This window comes from Oncorhynchus clarkii, chromosome 33 (assembly GCF_045791955.1).
Source record: "Oncorhynchus clarkii lewisi isolate Uvic-CL-2024 chromosome 33, UVic_Ocla_1.0, whole genome shotgun sequence".
Lineage (NCBI taxonomy): Eukaryota > Metazoa > Chordata > Actinopteri > Salmoniformes > Salmonidae > Oncorhynchus > Oncorhynchus clarkii.
The window spans coordinates 8,917,978-8,945,095 of record NC_092179.1 but is presented as its reverse complement, the minus strand read 5'-3'; the positions used below and the strand labels follow the sequence as shown (position 1 = coordinate 8,945,095).

At 42.9% G+C, this 27,118-nt stretch overlaps 6 protein-coding genes across 9 annotated transcripts in view; 3 read left to right on the top strand and 3 right to left on the bottom strand.

The window, feature by feature from the left end:
* LOC139392792 (pyridine nucleotide-disulphide oxidoreductase domain 1) overlaps window positions 1–27,118 on the bottom strand; it is a 783,634-nt gene that overhangs the window by 296,843 nt on the left and 459,673 nt on the right. The window lies entirely within an intron of this gene.
* Window positions 215–7,560, top strand: LOC139392790 (DENN/MADD domain containing 6B). Of its 3 annotated transcripts, XR_011629730.1 has the most exons (19): window positions 215–453; window positions 684–722; window positions 832–874; window positions 1,560–1,672; window positions 2,063–2,143; window positions 2,260–2,365; window positions 2,513–2,655; window positions 2,797–2,852; window positions 3,028–3,150; window positions 3,277–3,372; window positions 3,454–3,614; window positions 3,698–3,852; window positions 3,956–4,009; window positions 4,096–4,205; window positions 4,321–4,423; window positions 4,608–4,682; window positions 4,823–5,839; window positions 6,255–7,353; window positions 7,400–7,434. XR_011629730.1 is itself a non-coding variant. In XM_071141044.1 (17 exons), exons 1-17 carry the CDS (start codon window positions 301–303, stop codon window positions 4,943–4,945), a joined length of 1,734 nt encoding a protein of 577 aa, XP_070997145.1. In that variant the 5' UTR covers window positions 215–300; the 3' UTR covers window positions 4,946–5,840. The 3 variants fall into 3 exon arrangements, 1 of the variants encoding a protein (XP_070997145.1); XR_011629729.1 differs by having other exon boundaries at window positions 6,255–7,560; XM_071141044.1 differs by lacking the exons at window positions 6,255–7,353; window positions 7,400–7,434 and having other exon boundaries at window positions 4,823–5,840.
* On the bottom strand, window positions 7,472–18,116 carry LOC139392787 (GRIP and coiled-coil domain containing 1). Of its 2 annotated transcripts, none has more exons than XM_071141040.1 (3): window positions 18,067–18,116; window positions 15,084–16,269; window positions 7,472–10,385 (listed from the first exon to the last, which is right to left on the bottom strand). In XM_071141040.1, exons 2-3 carry the CDS (start codon window positions 16,188–16,190, stop codon window positions 9,009–9,011), a joined length of 2,484 nt encoding a protein of 827 aa, XP_070997141.1. In that variant the 5' UTR covers window positions 16,191–16,269; window positions 18,067–18,116; the 3' UTR covers window positions 7,472–9,008. The 2 variants fall into 2 exon arrangements, with proteins under 2 accessions (XP_070997141.1, XP_070997142.1); XM_071141041.1 differs by lacking the exon at window positions 18,067–18,116 and adding an exon at window positions 17,239–17,428.
* LOC139393331 (ADP-ribosylation factor 4) lies at window positions 18,385–21,930 on the top strand. Its single transcript, XM_071141915.1, has 6 exons — window positions 18,385–18,590; window positions 19,310–19,390; window positions 20,214–20,323; window positions 20,529–20,600; window positions 20,924–21,049; window positions 21,236–21,930. Exons 1-6 carry the CDS (start codon window positions 18,524–18,526, stop codon window positions 21,320–21,322), a joined length of 543 nt encoding a protein of 180 aa, XP_070998016.1. The 5' UTR covers window positions 18,385–18,523; the 3' UTR covers window positions 21,323–21,930.
* LOC139393332 (ragulator complex protein LAMTOR4-like) lies at window positions 22,675–25,308 on the bottom strand. Its single transcript, XM_071141917.1, has 4 exons — window positions 25,062–25,308; window positions 24,651–24,734; window positions 24,413–24,530; window positions 22,675–24,294 (listed from the first exon to the last, which is right to left on the bottom strand). Exons 1-4 carry the CDS (start codon window positions 25,062–25,064, stop codon window positions 24,197–24,199), a joined length of 303 nt encoding a protein of 100 aa, XP_070998018.1. The 5' UTR covers window positions 25,065–25,308; the 3' UTR covers window positions 22,675–24,196.
* Window positions 25,380–27,043, top strand: LOC139392761 (V-type proton ATPase subunit F-like). Its single transcript, XM_071141006.1, has 2 exons — window positions 25,380–25,627; window positions 26,025–27,043. Exons 1-2 carry the CDS (start codon window positions 25,470–25,472, stop codon window positions 26,224–26,226), a joined length of 360 nt encoding a protein of 119 aa, XP_070997107.1. The 5' UTR covers window positions 25,380–25,469; the 3' UTR covers window positions 26,227–27,043.

Sequence of the window (27,118 nt, the reverse complement as noted above, 5' to 3'; positions counted from 1 at the left end):
GAATGAGCTGGTACATTTCCGTTCCCTTTCAACAATCTATTTATTTGCGTTAATAAATACGTCGTGGAGAAAACATTTGAATCATATGAAAAGTGATGTAGATTTCAAAGCAGTCTTTGTATTTCACTTGTTTTTTTTTAATATATATATTTTTTAGCTTTTATCAGAACAACTATCTGTTAATACAGGACGGGGGGATTCAGCTGTCACTTCAAGCCCTTCTCACCGGAGAGCGAAGCAAATAGCCAACAGGGCAGCACAATAATTAAGGGCAATGAGGAAATGGACCACTGAGTCGTAATGGACCCTTTAGACAGCTCCGAATCGCGTCTTGTTGAGTCGGCGAATGCGGCAGAGAATACAGAATCGAGTTTGCCATGGGCCCGTTTCTCGTCGTGGCTGGAGTGTGTCTGCGTCGTTACCTTCGACCTCGAGCTCGGCCAAGCCATAGAGGTATTGTGGGGTTGCAATGAACTGTACTGTAGCAGGTGTTGTTGACATCCGATCTAGCTAGCTAGCGTGCTAATGTTCCTGTGTACAAAGTCTTGTTTGCTTGCAGAAAGAAATCAACATGATCCAAGTAACCTGGCCCACATCAACCTCTCATGTGTTTCATAATTTGGCCTGCCGGCGCATGTGTGGAATAGTGACATGACATTTTGGCACTTTCTCCTCTATTCCAGCTTGTGTACCCACACGATGTGAAACTAACTGAGAAGGAGGTAGGAAATTAGTGTATGCTCTTTTTATGATTTCCCCCCCCATACATAACAAGCTAGTTGCAATAATTGTGTATGTCCTTGATTGTGCTTCCTCTCCTTTAAACTCCAGAAAACTAGCATTTGCTACCTGTCCTTCCCTGACTCTTACTCAGGTTAGTGTATTAGATGACACAAACTATCATCACAAAATACATTATGGTCATAGGCACAACCCCAAATCGATCCAGGACCCCAAGCACTTGTGGAGATCTGACATGATTTGATGGCTTTTAGCAATATGGTGAAACTTCCACCGATCCTATCAGAAGTTGGAACTATTACCATATTGCAGGGTTCCCCAACTGGCGGCCTGCGAGCCGAATTTTGCCCACAGTGCATTTTATTTGGCCCCCAAAGTTTTCTGAGCAAAAACAAAAATAGTTTAAAAATGTTTTTATTTTAATTGCTGGACACAAAAGACTGTTAAAAACACTAGCAAATTAGCTCCAAGTGACTTTAACTTTGGAAATCTGTTCCAAAGTATTCCCACACATAGTAGAGAGATACATGTGATCGTATACAAATGTAAGCAAGGTTTGAAATTATTCGGTTTTAGTCAAATATTATATCTGTTTGGGCTACGTGCGGTCAATTTGCAGTCTACAAATGATTTGGAATTATGTTCCGTCCCTCTGAGCATCTGCTCAAGAAAAGATCAGCCCGCGGCTGAATCAAGTTGATGATCCCTGCCAAATTGCTTACACTGTCAAATCCACTCAGATCTCCACGTGTTGGGTCGATTTGGGATTGGGCCAAAAATCTATATCAGTCACATGACCTGTGAGATGTGTTTCCCAGGATGCCTTGGAGACACCCAGTTCAGCTTCAGACTGCGTCAGTCTGTGGGCCGCAGGGGCTCCTGGTTCGGTGAGGAGGACGCCTACAGCAGAGACGCACCTGTCACACTACAGGTGAGCCCTCGGTCTGGCCCAATCCCAAATCACACTTTTGGAGATCTGATTAGATTTGACAGGTGTAAGCAATAGGGTAATACACTCTGATAGGCTAGGTGAAAGTTTCACCATATTGCTTACATCAACCAAATCCTCTCACATTGCCACAAGTGTGTAGGGTTTAGTCTTAGGGGGTGATTTGGGATTGGGCGTCTGTCATCAGCCTGACTGAATAAGTGGTCCAGGCCAGGGACAGTTTGGTTGCTTACCTTTTAGGGTTATGGTTGGTTCTTTGGTAGGGACAGCTAATCTTAAATCAGTGACTGGAGTGGAATATAATGTCAGCCACCACTAATTGTCTGTCATTGCAATAGCTTGACTATTCTCATCTTTCCTTTTCTCCCTCAGCGAGAGCTGGCCCATTTCTATGGCTATGTCTACTTCAGACAAGTCAAGGACGCCGCTGTCAAAAGAGGCTACTTTCAGAAGGTGAGAAGCTTAGGTTACAGATCTGATTCGTCATCAGAACCACAATGTATTCACATTTGGTTTTCTCTTTCATTCTCTTTCCTGCCTTTTCTCTTTCACTCTCTATCTCTCTCTAGTCTCTTGTACTGGTGTCCAGACTACCGTATGTCCACCTCTTTCAGTCCCTGCTGCAGATCATAGCTCCAGAGTATTTTGAGAAGTTGGAGCCTTGCCTTGAAGCAGGTGGGGAGATATAACTTCTTGTCTTTTTTTTCCCTTCCCAGTCTATCTTATTTCTAATTAATCTCCCATTATAGTTACCTAGGGCTCTAATGTACAGCCTGGACTCTACATTCCTAACCTTTTCTTTCTCACTCTCCCACCATGCAGTGTGCAACGAGATTGACCAATGGCAATCTCCGGTGCCAGGGCTGACACTCAACCTGCCTGTGATGGGCGTGGTCATGCAGGTCAGGATCCCATCCAAAAACGACAAACCAGGGGGAAGCCCGGAGAAACAGGCACAAAAGGAGGTTGGTGTAGCTTTCTATGTAATGGGCCACATGCCCATAAAAATATGACTTCTCCATGATGTTAGTAAAGTTGATGTTAGTTGATTGGTATCGCTGGAGGACTGTTCATCTAAAAAAAAAAGTATGTTTCTGTTATATCAGAATCTTCTACCAGCCCCTATGATGCTACCGACCATACATGAGCTTGACCTGTTCAAGTAAGTGAAAATCTAAACTTCATATACTGTAAATAGTTATGTATCTGTTTGTGTTTATGTAAATTACATGGCTTGAACTTTAAGCTGTATTTTCAGTTTAATTTGAGGATGCATTGTATTAGTGAAAGCAGCATCCATCGTTTATGAACTGATCTTTGCCCTCTGACCTGTCCAGGTGTTTCCAGTCCTTCCTGATCCACCTGCAGATGCTCTGGGAACTCATGCTGCTCGGGGAGCCTGTGGTCGTCATGGCACCCTCTCCCACTGTCTCCTCGGAAACCGTGCTGGCCCTAGTGAGGTAAACAGAAAATGCATGAAATATGCCATATGATGTATGACATTTAGCGTCTCGTGTGTGTGTAACGTGACTCAATGTAATTCGGGGAGTTTGTAAAATGAAATTCTTATTTCTCCCATCCTACAGCTCGATTGCGCCACTGCGGTATTGCTGTGATTACAGGCCCTACTTCACCATACACGACACTGAGTTTAAAGAGTATACCACTAGGACACAGGCACCGTGAGTAGGGCTTACTCTAAACACTGTTTATACACTATCATACCTGGGGGGCAACTCACCCTGCTCCCTTTATCTCTCCAGTCCCAATGTGATTCTGGGAGTCACTAATCCCTTCTTCATAAAGACCTTCCAGTCCTGGCCCCACATTATACGCCTTGGAGAACTCAAGATGTCAGGTGATCTGCCCAAGCAGGTGAAGGTGAAGAAACTAGCCAAGCTGAAAACACTGGACACTAAACCAGGTAAAACATCTGGAGGTATGGAGCCAACATGGTTTGAGAGAGTGAGTTATTAGTGTGTAAAAACATGTTCTCCCTACCTGTAGGTATCTACACAGCACATAAAATGTTCCTTCAAAAAGACAAGTCCCTCATCAAAAGACTCCTAAAAGGGATCCAGAGGAAGAGGCCGTCTGAGGTGCAGAGCGCCATCTTGAGGAGACATCTGTTAGAACTCACCCAGAGCTTCATCATCCCACTGGTGAGGGGACTGCTTTCCCTATCACACTAACATCCCACCCCTATATAGACTGTCTGTCTGTCCTGCTGTGTGTCCCACCTGTCTCTCTGGTTGTCTCCCCCAGGAACGTTACCTGGCCAGCCTGATGCCTCTGCAGAGGTCTGTGACTCCTTGGAAAGTGGGTGATATTGATAACAAACCTGTTTCTATAGTATGGTGATACTGTTTGAATATGGTAATAACGTGTGTGTGTGTGTGTTTCAGACACCTCCTCAGATCCGGCCCTTCAGTCAGGAGGAGTTCATGGGGACTCTGGAGCACGCTGGACCTCAGCTCACCTCTGTGCTTAAAGGGGATTGGGTGGGCCTGTACAGGTATGTTCACCTGCCACCTCATCTGTCATTTCTAACTATTGTATCTTGTTGTGGCATATGTTTTTCTAAACAAATCATCCATAAATGCATTGCACTTCAATGTATGGCCTTGTAGGAAATTTTTCAGGTCCCCCAACTTCGATGGCTGGTATCGCCTGCGACACAGGGAGATGACCCAGAAACTAGAATGTCTCCACCTAGAGGTCGTCTGTGATGCTGTGAGTTGACCCCACAGCCTTCTTCACTCACACCTCAAGACATTAGTTTAACTCTACTTACAGAGCATCATGTGACCAATAAACTCAACCACACGACTCCACTGACTTCACTTCAGTTAGGAGTCCTTTCCCTACCCATAAGAGTTGATTAGTTTAATGTTTTGTTAATGGTCTGCTCGCCCAGGACCTGCTGGGTTGGACCAAAGACAAGTCAGAGGTGGAGATCGTGGACCTGGTTCTGAAACTGAGAGAGAAACTGGTCAGTAAAACCCATCAATATGTCCATTACACTCACCTCAACGGGTGCCATTTGTAACATTCTGTATTTAGTGTTGGGAAATGAATTCTGTGCCGCAAACCATTGCCTACTCTAGTCTCTGTCTGTGTCCCCCACTCCAGATGAAGGCTGGAAAGCAGCAGCTCCCGGTGAAAGAAGGGGTGCTGGAGAAACTAGAGGGATACCTCCAGACTGTCATCAGCTCTCTACCAGAGGACCTGCAGACTGTACTACACAGATACTGACGCTAACACTGACGCACTTCTGAATATATATATATATATATACTGAATAGTGTTTTGTTTGACGTCTTTTTAATAACGAGCTGAAACTAAAATTATTGCCATCACCCAAACCACTACCCCCTCTGAGTAAGATAATGGAAGATTTATAACTAGAAGTGTAGGTAATATAAGAAACGTAGCTGTTTCATCATGACAGTAACATTAGGTCAAGGGGAATAGAGAGTAGTTGAAAGGTAGGCTTCATGAGATTATGCCTTCACTAAGTATCGTGATTGTTGCTAGAGGGATTGAAGCATATACCTGGGAAGAGGGACATGTGAGTATAGCCTTTTGCTCTAATCCAGATATTTAGATGTAACATGCATAGTTGTTAGCGTAAAATATAACTAGCATATGCACCTTTTACATTTTTATTTATTTGTCATTAAACCCATAAAAGGGGTGAATTACATCTAAGTGACTACATTTTGAGTCTTTCATCAATCTCAGTATTTTATATTGGTCAAGCACAAACAAATCACACTACATTGAAACACCTCTAAATATCCAGGTTACGAAAGCTTAGATTGCAGATTTCAGTTTAGATTTGTGTGTATGTATAAAAGTATGTGGACACCCTTTCAAATTAGTGGATTTGGCTGTTTCAGCCACACTCATTGCTGATAGGTATATAAAACCGAGCACACAGCCATGCAATCTCCTTCGACAAACATTGGCAGTAAAATGGCCCGTACTGAAGAGCTCCGTGACTTTCAACGTGGCCCCATCATAGGATGCCACCTTTCCAACAAGTTAGTTTGTCAAATTTCTGCCATGCTAGAGCTGCCCCGGTCAACTGTGCTGTTATTGTGAAGTGGAAACGTCTAGGAGCAATAACGGCTCAGCCGCAAAGTAGTAGCCCCCCCCCCCCCCCCCGTATTGAATCGTGTAGAAATCATCTGTCCTTTGTTGCAACCCTCACTATCGAGTTCCAAACTGCCTCTGGAAGCAACGTCAGCACAAGAACTGTTCATCTGGAACTTCATGAAATGGGTTTCCATGGCCGAACAGCCACACACAAGCATAAGATCACCATGCGCAATGCCAAGTGTCGGCTGGAGAGGTGTAAAGCTCACCGTCATTGGACTCGGGAGCAGTGGAAACATGTTCTCTAGAGTGATGTGGCTGTTCGCTTCCCCATCTGGCAGTCGGGCGGATGAATATGGGTTTGGCAGATGCCAGGAGAACACTACCCACTCCAATGCATAGAGCCAACTGTAAAATTTGGTGGAGGAGTAATAATGGTCTGGGGCTGTTTTTCATGGTTCAGGTTGGCCCCTTAGTTCCAGTGAAAGGAAATCTTAATGCTATGGCATACAATGACATTCTAGACGATTCTGTGCTTCCAACTTTGTGGCAACAGTTTGGGGAAGGCCCTTTCCTGTTTCGATATGACAATATCCCCGTGCACAAGCGAGGTCCATACAGAAATGGTTTGTCGGAATCAGTGTGGAATAACTTCACTGGCCTGCACAGAGCCCTGACCTCAACCCCATCTAACACCTTTGGGATGAATTTGAACGCCGACTGCGAGCCAGGCCTAATCGCCCAACATCAGTGCCCGACCTCACTAATGCTCTTGTGGCTGAGTGGAAGCAAGTCCCTTTTCCAACATCTAGTGGAAAGCCTTCACTGAAGAGTGGAGGCTGTTATAGCAGCAAAGGAGGCACCAACTCCATATTAATGGCCGTGATTTTGGAATGAGATGTTCGACGAGCAGGTGTCCGGATACTTTTGGCCATGTAGTGTACTTGGTGCACAGTAGACATATGGCTGAAACTGAGCTTATTTATTTAACGTTATAGTGGTCAATGAGTGCATAAAAAACATGTAGTACATTATCTTGTGGGTATGTGCAGGTTGTTGTTTTTTTACAAGGTTGACAGTGCCAGTCCTAGCCAAAGCCACACCAGCTCCAAGCTAATTCTGCTTAGATATTCATCCATCAGCTAACATCTTTCCTAAACTACAACCACTCATTACATTGCAGGTTAACAGTGAATGTAAAACAAATGCAGCTGATCAGGGCTTCTACCTCACTCCCTTTTGTCTGTCTACAAGGCCTGCGTTTTACATAGGCAGTCCAATTATGATCATTGAACTAATTGGTCTTTTGATCAATCAGATCAAAAGATATGATTGGTCAAAAGACCAATTAGTGGAAAAAGATCAGAATTGAGCTGCCTTTGTAAAGGCAGCCCTATTATTTCTCAAATAGGTACAGTATATGTGGTACTTAAGTTTGTTTTGTGAAGTACTGTAAAGGCATTTGGTCACTAGGGAAGCAGTAAACTGCAGTTTGCAGATGAGTATTGATAATACTGATCTATTTGGATCCTGGTGTTTACTTATTTGTAATAAGTTTTTTTGTATATAAATAAAAGTTTATGGTTTCTGATGCAAATATACTGTTAGTGTTACAAATAAAAGTTGGAAACTGTGCTAAAAGATAACTCAGAGGCTGTGATACATCCATGCACCCACACGTTTAGAGAATCTCTGAGAAAAAAAGTTTCATTTTCATGTTGAGGGAATCAAAAATATGCATTTCATCAATAAACATTGTATTATCCACACAACTGTATACTAGAAAATACTGTAATTACCAACCAAAGTATTCTGTTTTTTTATCATACAATTATGTACAACACATCTAGCATTAAAGGGATACTTCGAGATTTTGGCAATGAAGCCCTTTGTCTACTTCCCCAGAGTCAGATGAACGGATACCATTTTTATTACTTCATTTAGGAAGTTAGCTCAGCGAGCCAATGCTAACTAGTGTTAGCGCGATGACTGGAAGTCTGTCATTGCGCTAACGCTAGTTAGCAACTTCCTTCAAACTGCAGACAGAAACATAAAAATGGATTCCATGAGTTCAGAGAAGTAGATAAAGGGGCTTCATTGCCCAAATCCTGAATAATCCCTTTAAAACTGATAGTAGCTCAATATTAAAAAGGAAAGATTTAAAGTTACCCATTTAGATGTTATCATATTTGTGCATCTCTGAGCAACGTTCTATCGATTCCCAGGGTCATTTCATGTTTATCGGAGCATTTCGACCTTCAAGCAGACAGAAATAAATACAGTCGGTATGTAGAGTTTTACAATTTTTTTTCCACTAATTGGTTTTATTTCAATAAGATGCAAAACTCATCATACCCGGCTGTATTTCTGCCTGCTTGAACAGGGAATCTTGCCTTTAACGTCATTATGGCTGTGCTTACACAGACATCCCAATTATTAGTAAAATATCTGATCTGACTGGTCAAAAAAAATACTTGTAGAAAGATATCAAAATTGGGTTGCCGGTGTAAACGCAACCTATCTCATCAAGATCAATCGAAAATGCATTTTCAATATATGCAGAGGTATAGTTTAAATATTCAAATAGAAGCAGGAGATCACTAGTGAACAAAGGCAGATGAGGAAACTCAGACACATTTTTTGGGACCTGTGTTAGATAGGATCCTACTTCCTGTGGCGCACGTCCCTTGACCGAGATGGACAACCCAGGAGATAATCAGTGTTGTAATGAGAAAAACAACTCTCACACAGGTGATAAAGACTGAGGTTGTCAATAAGTTAGGTTCTGTCCTTATCCCTCTGTAAGAACAGTCAATATTTGGTTACCTTTTGACAGAAACTCTGGAAACAGAGATGTGAGCCTCATGCTATGATTCGATCTTATCAAAGAATCAAAACAACCAAACATGCTGCTTCACATAGTGACAAATACAAACCCACACTTCTAGAGCCACTCATTAGATTGCGAAATCCAATGTTGTGTGCTTTCACACATAAAGCAATCCTTTTGAATAAAGTCTGGAGGAAAATAAAATGTAATCAACAGCGTCAAAGCTCAAATGTTGGTTGCCATTTCATTTGACACCACACCAGAATCCTGGGAAAACAACACACCAAAATAAATAGACTTCAGTCAGGAAAACTAAACACACACTTGTTGACTGTCCGAGGAATGTTTCAAATGAGTTCTCATTATTTGCAGAGTGAGGAGCTGAACTCATCGCCTCATCCCTGCCGTCCACCACGCCTGGTTCTGGTGCTGTTTGACCACCGCCTGCTTCTCCTGAGGGCTGAAGTGCAGGATGGTCAGTATGGCTGTGAGGGTCTGCTGACGCCCCCTAGTGTCCTGAAGGGTGAGGAACTTGTAGATTACGTTCTTGAGGTACTCCAGGTTGGCCCCCTCCCTGCCCTGGTCCCTGTGCCGTTTGTCTAGCTGGCCGCGGAGCTCAGCCACCTCCTCGTCGTAACGCTCCCCGTTGGCGATCAGCCTCCCCTGCAGCTGGTGCACGTCCTCCTCCAGCCGATGCTTCTGCCGCCGCAGTGAGCCGATCTCCACCTCCTTTCTCGCCAGCTGCTCGGCGTACAGGAGGAGCGTGGGCTCGTTGGGCCCCGCCAGCCGCAACGCCTGGGTGATGATGTCACTCTCCTCCTGCGCCGGGTCGTCTATGTTGTTGGCGTTTTTACTCCTGCCGACGTCCGCAGTCGCTCTGAAGTCCGCCCCTGTGTCTCCTTCGTCACTGTGGTGGCCTCTGTAACCAGCAAGACTGTAGCCGATAGACTTTAGCTTCTCCAGCTCCTGGTCCTTCTCTTGCAGCAGGGCCATAGTGCGGTCCCTCTGCCGGTGCAGTTCTCCCTCCAGCCTGAGGAGGCTCTCTCTGTATTGGGCCTCAGCCTGGTCAAGCTCCTGTTTATGACCCTGCTGCAGCATCCCTATCCCCTGCTGACACTCCTCCAGCTCCCGGCAGTGCTTGGCCTCCGCCTTGTCGTCATGGATACGCAGGTTGATGTACTTCTCCTTGAGCTCAGCCAGCTGGTCACGGGCCTCCTCCAGCTCTTTGGCCAGGCTACAGTCTTTAGCGTTCTTGTTCTTCAGCACCACCTGCGCCCGCACCTTGTAGCGCTCAAACTCCTCCTTCAGCTGCCGCAGTTCCTGCTGGTAGTACAGCGCAGAGGCCTTCTCCCCGTCTGACGACTCCCCCCCACTGCCCGTCCCCTGACCCAGCCGCCCCTCCATCTCAGCCAGCTTCTCTATCTCCATGGTCTGCTCTGGATGGCTCTTCTGTGTGGCTAGCAGAAGAAGCCTCTTCACCTTCTCCAGGCGCTCCTTCAGCACATTCACATCCAGGCTGGCCTCGTCCATGCTGAGGTCCAGCGGGGAGCCCCGGGTGGAAGCGGCAATGGCCAGGGTCTTGTTCTCCGTGTCCAGCTGCAGGATGCGCTCTCTCAGCCGGTGGGCGTTCTGCTGGTCCCTCTGCCGGGCCTTCTCGCAGGCCCCAAGCAGCTCTGACAGCTCAGACACCCGCAACTCCAGGCTGGCCACACGGCCCTCCTCCAGCTGGGATTGCTCCTGTAGACGCACCTCTGCCTGCGACACCTGCAGATAGAGAAAAGACAGGCACATGACAGCCATGAGACATAAATAGACAATGGAAGACTACAGTTCATGTATTGTGTTTCTTCCTTTCCCTGAAAAGCAAGTGTCCTTATAATGCCATGTTATTCTCTGCCATGGCATTTATATTTGATCAAGATATTTCTAATACAAGAGGTCAAAGGTTGTTGAATACATTGTTAAAATACAGATCATCGAATATTTTATATGTTCAAGTCATTCACCTTAATACAGGATGCCGGGTGAATCCATTTGAACTCAATCACTTTCTGACAGCACCCCTTTTGATTTGAAGGAAACATTTCATACATATTTACCCATTATGAAAGTGCTCAGAAAGTGATGTTTTGAAAGCCAAAATAGTCAAGAGATATAGTTGATATAGTTGCTCAAAGTTGACCTATTTTGCATAACCCGAGACATCCATGTTTTCATCACTGGAAAATAAACTGTCGCGATTCATATCATTTAAAAGCTTAAAAACAGGGTTGTCAAAACTATTTCATAATTTCTTGGAGGATTTTTAAAAGCATTTTTCTAATAAATATATATATTTCTCCTGAAACGTTAATTATATAATTATGCATAAACTCAGATATTTTTTCATATTTGCATACGTTGTAGCTTAGACCCTAATTTACATAATCTAAGGTTTTTGCGTTTTGCCCGCCATCGGTTGAGACAACATGCTCTTTAATACAGGGTGGGTGTCAAGTTTTGGCTGAAAAATGTACTAAAATGGGAATAAAATGTATATGTCAACTTTCAAATGATACCCAAAGATGGTTGGGGGTCCACACATCAGAGAATGTTGACTTGAATGGGAATATTGGTTTTAAATTAAACTTTCAATCCTCCATAGGAAATCTATTGAAATCATATAAGTATAGATAATAGAATAGACATTTAAATTGACATTCGAGGGTGGGTGGACAGGCGGCCAGCTTTGTGGTAGTAATTAGTTCAATTGAAATGGTGTACCAGCTAAATTGCAGTGGTCTGAAGGGATAGGTCCATTCTATGAATTACATTTATGATTGGCCCCCAACCTGTATTCAAGAGCATGTTGTGTCTCAACCGATGGCAGGCACAACACAAACACCTCAGCTGATGTAAAGTAGGGTCTAAGCTACAAATCTAAAAAATAAAAAAAATATATAAAATCAGAGTACACGTTTTTAGATAACTGATGTTGAAAGTTAATTAGATCATTTAAAGAAATGATTGAAGTTTAACAACCCTGTTTGGAAGCTTTGAAATGATATCAAACTGAATGTTTTACTGTGATGAAGACGTGGATGTCTAATGGTATGGGTATTTCCATCTTTAAATAGACACGAGCAACAACATGTGAAGTGCCGTCTTTCAGATGGGACGTTAAAAAGGGTGTCCTGACTCAATAAAGATCCCATAGCACTGATCGTAATAGTAGGGGTGTTAACCCCGGTGTTGTGGCCAAATTCCCCATCTGGCCCGCATACCATCATGGCCACCTAATCATCCCCAGCTTCCAACTGGCTCCCCCAGATTTCTGTGAAATTACATTTTTCAACCATTTTCCACCCTACAAATTAGGAATAAGCAAAGGCTTTGATATCTAGTCAAACAAATGGAAAAGGAGTCAGACAAAATCTACTAGAAAAAGTCTTAAAACACAATAATGTTGAAGTAAAGACCGCTGCCAACTAATATAAACATTTCATTTTGGATAAATTTGCCTCCTGTAAATGTAATAAGCATTATCTTCTGTAAATTTAATAAACATTGCCTTGTGCATTGTAATTCTGATATTAAGATATTTTTCAAATTTCTCTCCCTCATGGGGGAGGATAATGAAAGTTTACAGAACTAACAAGGTAGACCTACCAATTAGGTACCAATTAGGTTTTTACTGATATCAGTTTGTTAATGAATTATTAAGTGATTCAAACTCGTTATTCTTTTACCAAATCGGTAATGGAATTACTGAAAAATCTATCAGAATTACTGCAATTGAATTGGCTACAATCTCCCGACTCTTGACACCTGCCCCCTTTCCATTTACTGTAAAAAGCATCCTCGCCCACTGAGCACCGACCACTGAGCACCAGATGTCCACAGACGTTGAAAAGTTGTTGAAATTTGGTCAGTCCGCCCAGGCCAGACCAAATCTGAACCAATCATAGACTTCTGTTTCACAAGTTTGGACAGTACAGAAGAGCACACAGTACAGTAAAGAACAGTATTATGTACTTCATTGTACTGTACTGAACTCTACTGTGATGTCCAAACATACGACTATGATTGGTTCAGATTTGGTCGGGTAAAGACCAACCAAATGCAGTCTTGTTTGGGGGCAGAGCTCAATATAATAATAGCCAGTGTGTAGAATACCCAAATGTGCAAAAGAAAGATATTATGCATGTTCACATTCGTGTATCTATTCAGGATACATCACCAGGAAAATAATGATATTCATACCCATAATTATGCATTTCTGGATTGTATAGATCAGGGACCGGTGTACAGTGCCTGGTGAAAGTATTCGGCCCCCTTGAACTTTGCGACCTTTTGCCACATTTCAGGCTTCAAACATAAAGATATAAAACTGTATTTTTTTGTGAAGAATCAACAACAAGTGGGACACAATCATGAAGTGGAACGACATTTATTGGATATTTCAAACTTTTTTAACAAATCAAAAACTGAAATATTGGGCGTGCAAAATTATTCAGCCCCCTCAAGTTAATACTTTGTAGCGCCACCTTTTGCTGCGATTACAGCTGTAAGTCGCTTGGGGTATGTCTCTATCAGTTTTGCACATCGAGAGACTGACATTTTTTCCCATTCCTCCTTGCAAAACAGCTCGAGCTCAGTGAGGTTGGATGGAGAGCACTTGTGAACAGCAGTTTTCAGGTCTTTCCACAGATTCTCGATTGGATTCAGGTCTGGACTTTGACTTGGCCATTCTAACACCTGGATATGTTTATTTTTGAACCATTCCATTGTAGATTTTGCTTTATGTTTTGGATCATTGTCTTGTTGGAAGACAAATCTCCGTCCCAGTCTCAGGTCTTTTGCAGACTCCATCAGGTTTTCTTCCAGAATGGTCCTGTATTTGGCTCCATCCATCTTCCCATCAATTTTAACCATCTTCCCTGTCCCTGCTGAAGAAAAGCAGGCCCAAACCATGATGCTGCCACCACCATGTTTGACAGTGGGGATGGTGTGTTCAGCTGTGTTGCTTTTACACCAAACATAACGTTTTGCATTTTTGCCAAAAAGTTCAATTTTGGTTTCATCTGACCAGAGCACCTTCTTCCACATGTTTGGTGTGTCTCCCAGGTGGCTTGTGGCAAACTTTAAACAACACTTTTTATGGATATCTTTAAGAAATGGCTTTATTCTTGCCACTCTTCCATAAAGGCCAGATTTGTGCAATATACGACTGATTGTTGTCCTATGGACAGAGTCTCCCACCTCAGCTGTAGATCTCTGCAGTTCATCCAGAGTGATCATGGGCCTCTTGGCTGCATCTCTGATCAGTCTTCTCCTTGTATGAGCTGAAAGTTTAGAGGGACGGCCAGGTCTTGGTAGATTTGCAGTGGTCTGATACTCCTTCCACTTCAATATTATTGCTTGCACAGTGCTCCTTGGGATGTTTAAAGCTTGGGAAATCTTTTTGTATCCAAATCCGGCTTTAAACTTCTTCACAACAGTATCTCGGACCTGCCTGGTGTGTTCCTTGTTCTTCATGATGCTCTCTGCGCTTTTAACGGACCTCTGAGACTATCACAGTGCAGGTGCATTTATACGGAGACTTGATTACACACAGGTGGATTGTATTTATCATCATTAGTCATTTAGGTCAACATTGGATCATTCAGAGATCCTCACTGAACTTCTGGAGAGCGTTTGCTGCACTGAAAGTAAAGGGGCTGAATAATTTTGCACGCCCAATTTTTCAGTTTTTGATTTGTTAAAAAAGTTTGAAATATCCAATAAATGTCATTCCACTTCATGATTGTGTCCCACTTGTTGTTGATTCTTCACAAAAAAATACAGTTTTATATCTTTATGTTTGAAGCCTGAAATGTGGCAAAAGGTCGCAAAGTTCAAGGGGGCTGAATACTTTCGCAAGGCACTGTAAATCCACTTCACCTACTGTGGTTCAATAAACAACGTTTTTTGTTGGTAAACTAAAGGTGTTATATCATAGCACGACACCCCATTCTTTCTGCAGACATCTTTGAATCTTAATTCAGAGCAGATATTTAACAGTGTTTGGAAAATGTCGCATAAAAAAAATACAGCTGGGAGATTTTACTGTAATTCTGTTACCAAACTTCGCACAGTTCTTCCAGTTTTTGTGAAATTCTGTGTAAATTGTTCAAAGTAGTCCTTGTGCATCGAGTTGCATGGAATGTTAAACTTGGAAATGAACGGTCTTGTTTAGCATACATTTTAAAGTGGAACATCAGAGTCATAGCGTAATTCCGTTACCATTGAATTGCCTGTATGCAAAATGGGTCACTTTGAGTACCTTTATCTCCTGAATGTTTTGGCATTCAGGGCCAAAGAGTCCCTTTCTGACCACTACTCCATGAGGAAACATACATGGAAAGTGTTGTTTAAATACTGTTAAAATGTGATTGAATTCAAATGGATTTACTGTACAGTCTTTCCTAATCATGACCATACCTTTCTGATCTCATGCTGCATCTGCTGCTGAAAGTGGTTCTTGAGTGCAGTCAGCTCCCTCTGCAGCTCCTCCACCCGGGGGTCTGGCTTGTTCCTCTCCGCCTCCGCAGTCTGCAGGCTCCTCCTCATCTCCTCCCTCTGCTGGGTCACCTCTTTTAGCCGGGCCTCATAATCGTGCCCCCGATCTGCGGCCTGTGTGACTTCCAGCAGGACCACCCTGGCGTCCTCCAGCCGAAGCTCGGCATCCTGCCTCTGGCCTCTCTCCTCCTGCAGCAATTTCTGGAGCTCTCTGAGCATGTGGGCGTGGTCACCCTGCTCCTGCTCTCTCTCATGTTGCTGGGTTATAACCCGAGCCTTGCTCTCCGCCAGCTGCTCATGCAAGGCATGGATCTCGGCTTCATGTTGCCTCCTGGACTCCTCCAGCCTCCCCTGGAGCTCATCCATGTCCTGCTTGATCTTCCGCTTGTCAGCCTGGAAGTTGGCCTCCATCCTGGACTTTTCCTGCGTGACCGTGGCCAGGGAGCTGGTCAGGGTGGTCAGCTGGGTCTTCAGCTGAAGAACCCTCCGGTCAACCTCCATAGACAAGGTGGGTGGGGGTGTAAGGTGCTGCTGAACCTCAGACCCTCCACTACTGCTGGAGCTGATACCGCTCTCTGACCCATTAGCCTCCTCAGACCTCTGGGACACTGAGGGGCCTCCAGGCCCGGTCGCCCCCATCTCTCCTGGGCTACTACCCTGCACCTCTTCAGCCTGGTCGCCCTTGGTGCTCCCACTGGTAATGCTGGTAGCAGTGTCGGCGGAGGCTGCTGTGTCCAGACTGTCCTCACTGTGCATGGAGCAGTGATCATCTTGTAATTCAGAGGTCAAATGGCTGCCACTGGCAGAGCCGTCATCTCCACGCTGGCTGAGGTCGACCTCCTGGGAGACAGTCAGTACCTTCAGACTAGCTTCCAGAGCCTCCTTCTCCTTCAGCAGGCTCTTGTAGGCCCTGACCACATCCTTGAAGCGTGTTTGATACTGGACCATCTGCTTTCTCTGAGTCTCTATGGTGTCCACAAGCTCCTTCTTGCTGGGGCCACCCCCAAAGCTCATCCCAAACTTCTCCATGGCTCAGTGGGTTTTTGGTTTTATTTTCAGTTGCTTGACTTCCAACTGGGATCCATGATTACTGGCTCAAACAAAAACCCTGCATGGAATATAGTAAGAGGAACCATTGTTAGACAGCATCATAAAACAGTAGCAAGCTAACGCTAGTGCCAAAGATACACTGGATTCAGAAAGTAGTCATGCCCCTAGACTTATTCCACATTTTGTTGTGTTTCAACCCAAATGTAAAATCGATTAAATCCCACCCCCCCATCCACACGATCCCCCATGAAGACAAAGTGAAAAATGTTTAGAAATGTTTGCAAATATATTTAAAATAAAATATAGACATCTAATTTACATAAGTATTCACACCCCAGAATCAATAGTTTGTAGAAACACCTTTGTTGGCAATTACAGCTTTAAGTTGTCTTGGGTATGTCTATCAGCTTTACACATCTGGATTTGGGGGATTTTCTCCCATTCTGCTTTGCAGATTTTCTCAAACTCTGTCAATGGTCGTGAACAGCAGTCTTCAAGTATTTCCACAGGGATTCAAGTCTGGGCTTTGTCTGGGCCACTCGAGGACTTTCACATTATTGTTCTGAAGCCATTCCAGTGTTGCTTTGGCTGTATGCGTGACATCATTGTCCTGTTGGAATGGAATTCTCCCCCAGTCTAATGTCAGTTGCATTCTGAAGCAGGTTCTCTTCAAGGATTTTCCTGTATTTGGCTCAACAGGTGATGGATGAGCTATGACTGGTTCTCTCCAGACACAGCACTTTGCATTCAGGCCAAAGAGTTAACTTTGTATCTCAGCAGACGACTGAATCTTTTGCCGTATGAGCTGTGTCTTTCACATACTTTTTTGCAAACAACAGGCGTTCTGTCATGTGCCTTTTTCTCAGGAGTGGCTTCCGTCTTGCCCAACGCCCAATTGGTGAAGTGCTGCAGAGACTGTTGTCCTTCTGGCAGGTTCTCCCATCTCAGTCAAGGAACTACGTAGTTCTGTCAGAGTGGTCATTGGGTACTTGGTCACCTCTTAGACCTAGATCATGGTCTTTCTTACCCGGTTGCTCAGTTTTGTTGCACGGCCAGCTCTAGGCAGTCTGGGTTGTTCCCATATTCTTGTCCATTTCCCCAATGATGGAGATCCCTGTGCTCTTGGAAACTTTCAACACTCTAGAAATGGTTCTATACCCTTCCCCAGATATATGTCTCATGACAATTCTATCTCTGAGATCTACAGACAGTTCCTTGGACTTTGTGGTATAGTTTCTGCTCTGACATGCAATGTTAACTGTGGGGCCTTATATTAGGCAGGTATGTTTCTTTCTAAATCATATCCAAACAATTGAATTGGCCACAGGTGGTCTCCAATCAAGTTGCAGGCGACATCTCAAGGATGTTCAAAGGTAATTGGATGTACCTGATGTCAATTTGGAGTGTCATGCAAAGGGCGATGTCATGTAAATGAGCGATGTCTATATTTCATTTTCAATAAATGTGCTCAAATTTTCTAAAAAACATGGGTAACTATTATTTTTATTTAATACATTTTGAATTCAGGCTGTAACAAATGTGTACTAAGTCAAGTGGTATGAATTCTTTCTGAAGCACTCTGTGTTCGTGTTGTCTACTGGTCTGTTTACTTTACAAGAAATATTTCAACCGACATGGGCAGACTAGTTGCAAATAATAATAATGTATTATTCAAAAGCTAACATTAGCTATGCTAAACTACACAACAATCTGGAATGGTCTTCGCGAAAGACCTCTCTCTCGCCCTCCTCGACAGCATACAATTTGCAACAACCAGTTCGATACACCAATGTACAATCAAAATTACACTAATATAATCAGGATGTGCAATGTCATAACTTTAAAGTAAACTCACATTCGGGAATACGACGTGTCAACAAATGACGGTTTTCCAAGCTACTTCCTGTTCTTCACAGTGGGATTTTTTTTTTTCTGTGAAATTTATTTTTACTAGAAGCAGTCTTTAAAAGCGGCCATTTTGCGAAGGTCGAAATAATCCCTTATCTGTCATATACAGAGAAGATTCTCTGTATTCAACATTCTCAATGAACGACTTCTGTATATTTCATATTTTGATACTGTATGCATTGTACAATGAAAAGCTCAAAAAACGACAGCTACATGGTTCAAAAATGAAGGAGAGAGTCTGTGAATAAAGTTATGTGGAAGCCCTGACGTCATATATTCCGCGTTGGCCTGGACGTGGCATCTGAGAAGACTGAGAAAGGGAAGCTGCACCCACTCTCTGTCTGGTTACAATAAACACCTTTGGTTTTCTATTTTATTATCGTCACGCGGAGCGCTTTCACACCATGGGGCTCACAATTTCGTCGATATTTTCCAGGCTTTTTGGCAAGAAACAGATGAGGATACTTATGGGTGAGCAATCCTCTTATCAACCTGGCCAAGGAACTAGCTGGCTGCTAGTTAACGTTAGCTAGCTAGTGGGAGGGGGTTTCCATATCAGGGATGTACTTAGATTTGTGTGACATATTAGTTATAGTAAACTACCTGTTCACATGTCTTGTAACGTAAACATTACTCGTTTGAGAGCAATCGGAGTAAAAACACAGACGAGCTAGGATAACACTCCGGCTTAGACGGAAAATGGCTAGCTATTGCACAATAATTACTGGTAGTTTGTTCACTTAATACCAACAAATGGCTTAGCTACGTCATATCTCAGGTCTATACAAGTTGGTAGATGTAGTGAACTTTTAGTAGGTCTATAGTTGTCAATACAACGCATCTAGAATCATGTCCATCCCTCTTGCCATAACGTGTACACATATGTGTTGGACAGCTTATATTTTGGGGTTGTGGATGCTGCTCCTAATTTGAGCTAAAGGCTCAGATTCTACCCTATATATTTATAGACGTTGTCCAAATCATTGCAGTTTGACAGCTGTCAGAGGGATTTCATTTGACACGGAGACAGACATGTTTTGTAATAGATGCCTATCTCTTTCATGAAGTTGCAGTACAATACGTTTGTCTTGCTTGTTTTTTTGGGGGTAGGTTACTTATTTTCAATTTTTAAAAAATCTATATGGATTTATTATGATTGAGAAGTTTGACATTACTCTTTTCTTCTGTAGTTGGTTTGGACGCTGCTGGAAAGACCACTATTCTCTACAAACTGAAGCTGGGGGAGATTGTAACCACAATTCCCACCATTGGTAAGAAAAACTCTGGCTATGACCAGAGCCAAAGATGGATAGATCTCTAGCATGCACAACCATATCTAAAACATGGGCCCTCTCAGCTCCTGGCAGACTGTCTTTAAAAGCATCTCTTCAGTAATCTGATTTAAATGGGTGACTTGCTTTCTCATGGAGCTTGTGGGCAAATGATTAAGATTTATTTTGATGTCTTGTCCTGTGACTGATGTAGCATGACACACACACACACTGAGCCAAATCTTTCAGGAATGTAGGCCTACCTTGTTTAATGTTCATGGAAATGGTCAATAAGGTCCATACAGAGCTGTGCACTCAACAATTCAGTCTTTCAAATTTCAGCAAAACATTTTGGGGGGGGGGGACATGACAGTGAGGTATAGAACTGGAGCTGAATGGTTTTAAGCCTGGCATAACCGTAGTTCTGGGACAAAGAACAGTAGATGGCTACACTGCCTCCATGCTCCAGAGCTGTTGGGGCTTGCTGTGTGAGTGGGCTCTTTTGATGGAGCAGATTGGTCGATAAGTGTCTAAACTCCTAGACAAAATAAGTAGGGAAGAAAATAATGGTTTGTCACACCTGAGATCAGATAGACAGAATTGGGTCACCATTCCATCGTTTTTCAATTTGAGCTACAGGTAATAGTTTACTCCTATTGCAAATTGGTTTTAATTAGCTTACCATTTTATACAGAAACTTATTTCTAGCATAATGATCTAGATCGGAGCTGTTTATGCTGGTAGAGGTCAGACTGGTGACTCTGGATCTAGTCTGTGAATTCCTGTTGCTGATGTGCTCTCTCGCTCTTTGGTGACTGAGCAGGTTTTAACGTGGAGACTGTTGAGTACAAGAACATTTGTTTCACCGTGTGGGATGTGGGCGGTCAGGACAAGATCCGCCCCCTCTGGAGGCACTACTTCCAGAACACGCAGGTATGACACACCTGTGACAGCAGTGATGTCATCATAGCATATCTTTAATATCTTAATTCAACTATACAAATAGTGCTAGAATCCATATGTGTCAGAATGGACCCTGTCAAAATAACCCTTGTTTATCTTAATAGCTAGGTGAATATATAGAGTAGACAAAGTACATAACAGTAGCCTGACTCCCCTGTGAACCTTGACTTCACAGGGCCTTATCTTCGTAGTGGACAGCAACGACAGAGAGAGAGTAGCAGAGTCGGCAGAGGAGCTGTCTAAAATGGTAAGTGTTGCATACATGTCTATTTATAAGATACTGTTTTTGGTCAAGGAACAGTATGCTTTTTGTGTTGGCATTTACCATATTACTGTAAAAATGAACCTAAAACTGAGCTCATGGTTGACATGGGAAAATAAACAGTAATTCAGTGGTAAGTAATGCTGTTATTTATATAGTTGCCATTGTGACTGATCATTCATCATCCATGTTGACACACACAGCCTTCTGTGGCCAATGGTTTCCCATTGACAATGGCTGCCCCCATAAATGTTTTCCTCCCCTTGTTCTCCCTACCAATTTTCTAATATATGTATCTCTCTCTACAGCTGCAGGAGGATGAGTTGAGGGAGGCAGTGTTGCTGGTGTTTGCAAACAAACAGGACCTGCCCAACGCTATGGCAGTGAGCGACCTCACAGACAAACTGGGCCTGCAGAGCTTGCGCAGCAGAGTTGTGAGCATATCTCTCTCTCATGCACACACACACCTTAACAGTCCTTCCAAAGAGTTGTACAGTAAAATGTATTTCTGACCAGATAAAAATGTGATCCATTTAGTATACACTGGCAAAGCAGAGTTATTCATAAGTATGACATTACTGGCTTTTATGTACAGCAACTCATTGTGTCTCTCCTTCCAGTGGCATGTCCAGGCTACCTGTGCTACCCAGGGCACTGGGCTATACGAAGGACTGGACTGGCTTTCCAACGAGCTGTCGAAACGCTAAAGAATGGAGAAATCGCAGGACCGGAGCGAACGAGATCTGAACACGTGAGCAAGAGAAGGGGTGCAGGCTGAGCATTTCATCAATGGAAGAAGAAAAAAAACTGCAACTTTTAAAATGATCAGTGTGTCTGTCTGGTAAAACTTGCAGTTATGGACTTTGTGATCAGTTCCTGTTCTGAAGCCTTCTTTCATCATTCTTCCCTTTTATTCCCATTATTGTCAAACCTGCAGATGTCTCTTAGACTGTTTCTTCCTTTATGCCACCCAACTTCATCAACAGTAAAATTGTTTTAAGTTGCATGTTTTAAAAAAAACAGATTCACATGATGGTTGTGTGCGGATGTTGATTGTTGAGGAATGGAAGGGTGGGCCACTAGGTTTTGTTGGTTGGGGTGGGGGTTATTTGGATACCGGGAATTTGTTGGAAACAGTATATGGGGGAGGGGCGGGGTTTTGAATGCAAAACCCCTCTGGCCTTCCCTGACTGAGTCATTCCAGGGAGCTGAACCTGGAGGCCAGTTCCATTCCTAGACAATGTGAAGAGAGCAGGACCTTCAGTCATTTCAAAGGCCATTATGATGCAATAAAATGTTATTTTTCTTTTCTCAACTGTTGAAACATTGTCTTCTGAGTGTGAGATGGGACATAGTTGGTCATGAAGGAATGGAGAATCTTGATGTGGCCCTGGTTCAAATAGTGGTGAATGTTTCTTCATAACTTTAACCTAACAACCGGTTCAGTTTTAGTTTGTACGTTTTAAGCAAAGAGAGCAGATTCTTAGGTTTATCAACAAGTCTCATGCCAATTTACATTTCCCTCTTAATTTTCAGATTCAAATCCTTAGATATTTTCATTATGACTTGCTTTGAAGCTGCAATGTGTAACTTTTTGTGAACCTGACCAAATTCAGATGTAAGTTAGATATGTAATTCATTGAAAGCAAGCTTAGTTAAATAAAAATAGACAAGTCAGTTAAGGACAAATGACTTACAATGACGGCCTACCCCGGACGACGCTGGGCCAATTGTGCTGCCTGCCTATGGGGCTCTCAGTCACAGCTGAATGTGATACAGCCAAGACGCAGTAGATTTGTTCACTTTCTATGCTTCACCTTCCATTTAGTTTTTGCATCTTACTTTCAGTTTTGTACAACAGCTGAAAATTATATTTTTGGGTTATGGAAAAAATATTTGAAGTTTAAATGCTACAATGATTCCCCACCCTATGCTTTATGGTTTTGTCACAAACTGAAATTAGGCAAACTATTACAATTTTAGCAACCAGGATATGGCAGAGTGATTTCAGCATAGTGCAACTTTAAAAAGGCATTTATAAACAAGTTCAAAGCATGTGGATGTTTATAAGCAAAGCTTTATTTGAGGTAATCAAAATAGTAAAAACCAAGGTATTTCATTTAGAGAAGGACCCTAAATATTTCAGACAATTTAACATGCAACGACAATAGCTCACGATAAAACAGTCACTGCATGTGTATATACACACATTAGTACTGTTAGCAATTACATATAAACATTGCACACATGACACTCAGTACAGGTTAGGAAAAAAACAGCAGTCACCTTGAAAATATCATTTTCCATCAAGCCACATTCCGTAGGGCATGACATTAATGTATAACAGACATACCTCAGAGGTATTTAAAAGATGTCAGCTCTGTCCATGGTATTTCTATCTGCAACATTCAGTATGTTAAACAAAACCCTGCTGGGTTATTAGGGAGCATTCAAACTAAATAGCATGTGCACAGATACTATAAACTGAATAGATTGAATTCCAGTCTACCTGCCACACACAAACCAACAATTCATTATCACATCCTGTAGGGACTAATACACCACAGCACTATTCTGTTCCATTTCTCATTACAAAGTTACCAATTAAGATGACATGCAGTTTGACATGCATATTTTGTCCCATTCAATGTGAATTCTTCAATATCTATACTGAACAAAAATATAAACTTAACATGTAAAGTGCTGGTTAAATGAGCTGAGATAAAAGATCCCAGAAATTCTTTATGCACAAAAAGCTTATTTCTCTCAAACTTTGTGCACAAATTTGTTTACATCCCTGTTAATGAGCATTTCTCCTTTGCCAAGATAAGCCATCCACCTGACAGGTGTGGCATATCAAGAAGTGTATTAAATAGCGTGATCATTACACTTGTGCTGGGGACAATAAAAGGCCTTTCTAAAATGTGGAGTTGTCACACAACACAATGCCACAGATGTCTCAAGTTGAGGGAGCCTGCAATTGGCATGCTGACTGCAGGAATGTCCAACAGAGCTGTTGCCAGAGAATGTAATGTTCATTTCTCTACAATAAGCCACCTCAAACGTCATTTTAGAGATTTTGGCAGTACATCCAACTGGCCTCACAACTGCAGACCACGTGTAACCACGCCAGCCGAGGACCTCCACATCCAGCTTCTTAACCTGTGGGATCATCTGAGTAGGGGAATGGGGAGTGTTGAGGAGTATTTCTGTCTGTAATAATGCAATTTTGGGGGGAAAAACTCATTCCGATGGGCTGGGCCTGGCTCCCCAGTGGGTGGGCCTATGCCCTCCCAGGCCACACCACTGCCCACTTATGTGAAATCCATAGATTAGGGCCTAATGAATTTATTTCAATTGACTGATTTCCTTCTATGAACTTTAATTCAGTAAAATCTTTGAAATTGTTGTATTAATATTTTTGTTCAGTACAACTTCATATGTGCTTTCTTCTGTTGTTCTAAAACCTTATATAACTAGGAATGGAACAAAACAGTTCAGTGGATTACAGAGTCCCTGTCCTGTGTGAATTGATTGGAGTGATGTCCTTCGTCCTCCCAACCCATCTTCACTACACGGTTCTACACCACTACAGGTTCCCTCTTGTTGTTCTGACGTTTCACCACAAACACCTTCTGACCAGACACGGTCACTGTGTACACATAGTCCTCTAGCATGACTGTGAAGAAATAGAACACAAGGAGGTCTGGTTAGAACAGCATGTTGGTAACAGCAATACTGTGTGTATGTGTGTTCGAGTGAGTGACCCTAGGTCCCAGGTGTGTTGTCTGACTTACCTGACATGCGTTTGAAGGGTGGATCAACAGCACCCTGCAGTCTGAAGTGACATGCTGTCCGCACCATCTGCATTATGACCCCAGCTGTGTGCTCATCATTCTCCAGCTCCCCCGCAGACTGAGAGAGGGGGGTAACAGGGAGTCAGATGGAGTGGAGGATAGGCATGCTGCAACCTGGGCTTTATCTAAGCTGCTACCAGGGCAAGACATACATGTATGCATATTTGTGTGAACATACTGCCAATACGCCATCCTCACTGATCACCAAATATCCCAGTTGATCAGGGATCCTCTCCAGACCCTGTGTCAGAGCGCTAGTAGTCTAAAACACAAACAAATGACATTCATGGACACATGTTCGGATCTGTGGCAGAGGTACAATTACCTGCCACCAAACACTGTGTTCAAGGCTCAAATGAGATTAACTTTGCATCAACTCTGCTTTTGTCAATAGTAGAAGTGGCCACAAAGAATCCGTGTTTACAGCTAGTTAGCGAGACATCGGAGCCAGAAAACTATCACGCTCACAAAAGTACACACGAAATAGGCTACAATGTAGCTGACGCAACAGTATGGACAACCGAATACGTAGCTTTTACACAATACAACGTCACAGAATATCAGTAAAGCAGAATATAAGAGTTTATACCATTTTCACTTGTTTTTCCCGATGAGGAAGCCCATCTGAAGTGTTTCCTCTTTTTTTCACGTAACTTCCTCAGCTGATGTGACGTCACGTCACTCCGATATAGAATGATTTTATCCTTTGATGAGGCATAAACCCAAAACCACTACTTCGTTTACAAAACAATTGAAAGCTATTCAATGTATTGCATTGTCATTGATAGACAGGTCATGTTTTCCTGCTCGCCATTTCGTGATATGGAAAATGATATAGACCAGTAGATGGCGCTATCTGCGTTTTGTGACAGCTGACATCTCCAAAGAGCTCATCAAGAGCGGAAGTACTGGTCAGCTGACAGTTTCGTGATTCAGAGAAGGAAAGACAATCCAGTCATTGCTTGTTTTTTGCAGTTTTATCTTGTAGAATTTAATCATGGCTGGGCGAGGTAAATTAATTGCTGTCATTGGTGATGAAGACACGTGTACCGGGTTCCTACTCGGTGGCATTGGCGAGCTGAATAAAAATCGTAGCCCGAATTTCTTGGTGGTCGAGAAGGAGACAAGCATCGCAGAGATAGAGGAGACCTTCAAGTAAGTTATAGCCAGCTATCTACCAAATGTTGAGATCGAAGATAAATAACTAAAAGCAGACAAACTGTGCGCTCGTTTGCACACAGGGTGAAGACAGTTCATGCTCCATTATGTTTGTAATTGCATTGGTAAAATCGAAAATTAGCTGGGGGGTATAAATAACATTATCTGGTGCTACAATCTGTAGGTAAGTGGTATCATGACATCTGTATTCCATTAGGCCTAGTTGCGCGATTTGATTAATCATATCACCTTGAAATACTACTAGTATCTCTTTCAATCCATATAAGTTACTACTGGACAACATACCTTGTTTTTTGGTGCTTAAAGACCTGCACTGTAATGTTCACAGTCATCTTCTCTCTAATTTACTTACTTCTGTTATGCTCCCCCCTAGGAGTTTCCTGACCCGCAATGACATCGGCATCATACTGATCAACCAGTTCATAGCAGAGATGATCCGTCACGCCATCGACCAGCACATGGAGTCCATTCCTGCCGTGCTGGAGATACCCTCCAAGGAACACCCATACGACGCCTCCAAGGACTCAATCCTACGCAGGGCCAAGGGCATGTTCTCCGCTGAGGACTTCCGATAACCACACAACACGTACCCAAAGATGCAGGGACAGAGATGGAAGAGGGGGATTTTGGAGACTGTCATGATCCTAAATGAGTTATCTTGTGTAATACCATGAAAGGCTGTAAAGAATGAATTGGCCTGGTGTCAGTTTCATGTGTTATCCATATTGACATGAGGCCATATGTGGTACCTACAGTCCCACTCTCATCTCTTGCCAGGGTCTTGCTCCATCCAGCCGGCAATGCATTTTCTCCAGACCCAATGTTGAATTGTTTGATGTAATATTTAGTTTTTCATTCCTTTGACTGGAACATTATGCTATTAATATTCATTGACCACATTGATGGTTGAATTGTTTTGCTGTATGCCTTTCCGGGTTATTCATGTTGTACGAAATCTTACGCAGGTACTGTGTCTTGTGGTCTCATCCAGTCTGATTTTCAAATGCTTGCTTCCTTTTGTCATAACCTTGGGGAGAGTATGCTTGCATAAGACCTCTCAGCAAAGAATCGTGGATGGTCATCTGCAATTCAGGGAGTGTAACATTTGTCAGATCATGCATGTGACCATGGCTGTGTCTGTTTTTAACGTCGCATTTGTAATTTATGGAAACATTCCCTATGTGTAGCTTAAACTGTGAAGTAGTATTTCATCATCTGGTGACATGTACCCTGTGGATTGGGGAATAGTACTATACATCTCATCAACAGAAGATCCACACAAACAAATGTCACAGCTTGAAACAACAGTGTTGAGCAAAATGTTGTGATGTATTGCAGTTGTGACAGTTTTAACTTATACCTGTACAAAAATAAAAAATGATTCTATCCCAACCTGTTCTGTGTAAGCCATTCATGTTAAGACCAGCACGACTGTCTTAAATGTTTGACATTAGAAGTCAATCACAC

Coding starts and splice junctions, on each gene's coding strand:
- LOC139393332 (XM_071141917.1), bottom strand. Junction 24,531..24,650: donor GTGAGGATGGCGTATTGGCA/GTATGTTCACAC, acceptor CCCCTCTCTCAG/TCTGCGGGGGAGCTGGAGAA. Junction 24,295..24,412: donor ACCCTTCAAACGCATGTCAG/GTAAGTCAGACA, acceptor ATTTCTTCACAG/TCATGCTAGAGGACTATGTG.
- LOC139393331 (XM_071141915.1), top strand. CDS start 18,524: ATGGGGCTCACAATTTCGTCGATATTTTCCAGGCTTTTTGGCAAGAAA. Junction 19,391..20,213: donor AACCACAATTCCCACCATTG/GTAAGAAAAACT, acceptor GTGACTGAGCAG/GTTTTAACGTGGAGACTGTT. Junction 20,324..20,528: donor ACTACTTCCAGAACACGCAG/GTATGACACACC, acceptor TTGACTTCACAG/GGCCTTATCTTCGTAGTGGA.
- LOC139392787 (XM_071141040.1), bottom strand. CDS start 16,190: ATGGAGAAGTTTGGGATGAGCTTTGGGGGTGGCCCCAGCAAGAAGGAG. Junction 10,386..15,083: donor TGCAGCATGAGATCAGAAAG/GTATGGTCATGA, acceptor CTCTATCTGCAG/GTGTCGCAGGCAGAGGTGCG.
- LOC139392761 (XM_071141006.1), top strand. CDS start 25,470: ATGGCTGGGCGAGGTAAATTAATTGCTGTCATTGGTGATGAAGACACG. Junction 25,628..26,024: donor GAGATAGAGGAGACCTTCAA/GTAAGTTATAGC, acceptor GCTCCCCCCTAG/GAGTTTCCTGACCCGCAATG.
- LOC139392790 (XM_071141044.1), top strand. CDS start 301: ATGGACCCTTTAGACAGCTCCGAATCGCGTCTTGTTGAGTCGGCGAAT. Junction 1,673..2,062: donor ACGCACCTGTCACACTACAG/GTGAGCCCTCGG, acceptor TTTCTCCCTCAG/CGAGAGCTGGCCCATTTCTA. Junction 2,144..2,259: donor AAAGAGGCTACTTTCAGAAG/GTGAGAAGCTTA, acceptor ATCTCTCTCTAG/TCTCTTGTACTGGTGTCCAG.